This window comes from Charadrius vociferus, unplaced genomic scaffold, assembly GCF_000708025.1.
Source record: "Charadrius vociferus isolate BGI_N301 unplaced genomic scaffold, ASM70802v2 scaffold573, whole genome shotgun sequence".
Lineage (NCBI taxonomy): Eukaryota > Metazoa > Chordata > Aves > Charadriiformes > Charadriidae > Charadrius > Charadrius vociferus.
In genome coordinates this window covers 425,932-426,253 of record NW_009647569.1, presented here as the reverse complement: position 1 = coordinate 426,253, position 322 = coordinate 425,932, and the positions used below count along the sequence as shown (strand labels likewise).

The 322-nt window shown below is 51.6% G+C and overlaps 1 protein-coding gene across 1 annotated transcript in view; it reads left to right on the top strand.

The window, feature by feature from the left end:
* The first annotated feature begins 294 nt into the window (after positions 1-294).
* Positions 295-322, top strand: part of ZNF185 (zinc finger protein 185 (LIM domain)) — a 29,630-nt gene continuing 29,602 nt past the window's right edge. The window contains exon 1 of the mRNA XM_009880820.1: positions 295-320. Within this exon, the coding sequence (XP_009879122.1) occupies positions 295-320 (26 nt within the window). The remainder of the gene's footprint in view (positions 321-322) is intronic.

The window sequence follows — 322 nt, the reverse complement described above, 5'->3', positions numbered from 1 at the left end:
TGACACCTCACACTGCCAAAGCACCGGGGAAGCAAAGTAGACCTCAAATCCTAGTCCAAGGCTGCGAAAAGAAGACAAATGCTGCCCATCAGTTAAATAGCATTCCCTGAATTCAGAGCGTGGATCTTTGGGATCACCCAGTTTTCCGCCATCAGGTGGAGCATGAGCTCACCTGGGGAACTGGGTGGTGAAGGGTGAGAGCTCAAGAGGGTCGTGTTAACAGATATGATTTGTGCCATCTCCAGCACTGCCGCGAAGGGACACAGCTCGTGCCGTTCTTCCTCTGGCTACAGGATGACCACTGAGGATTACAAGAAACTGT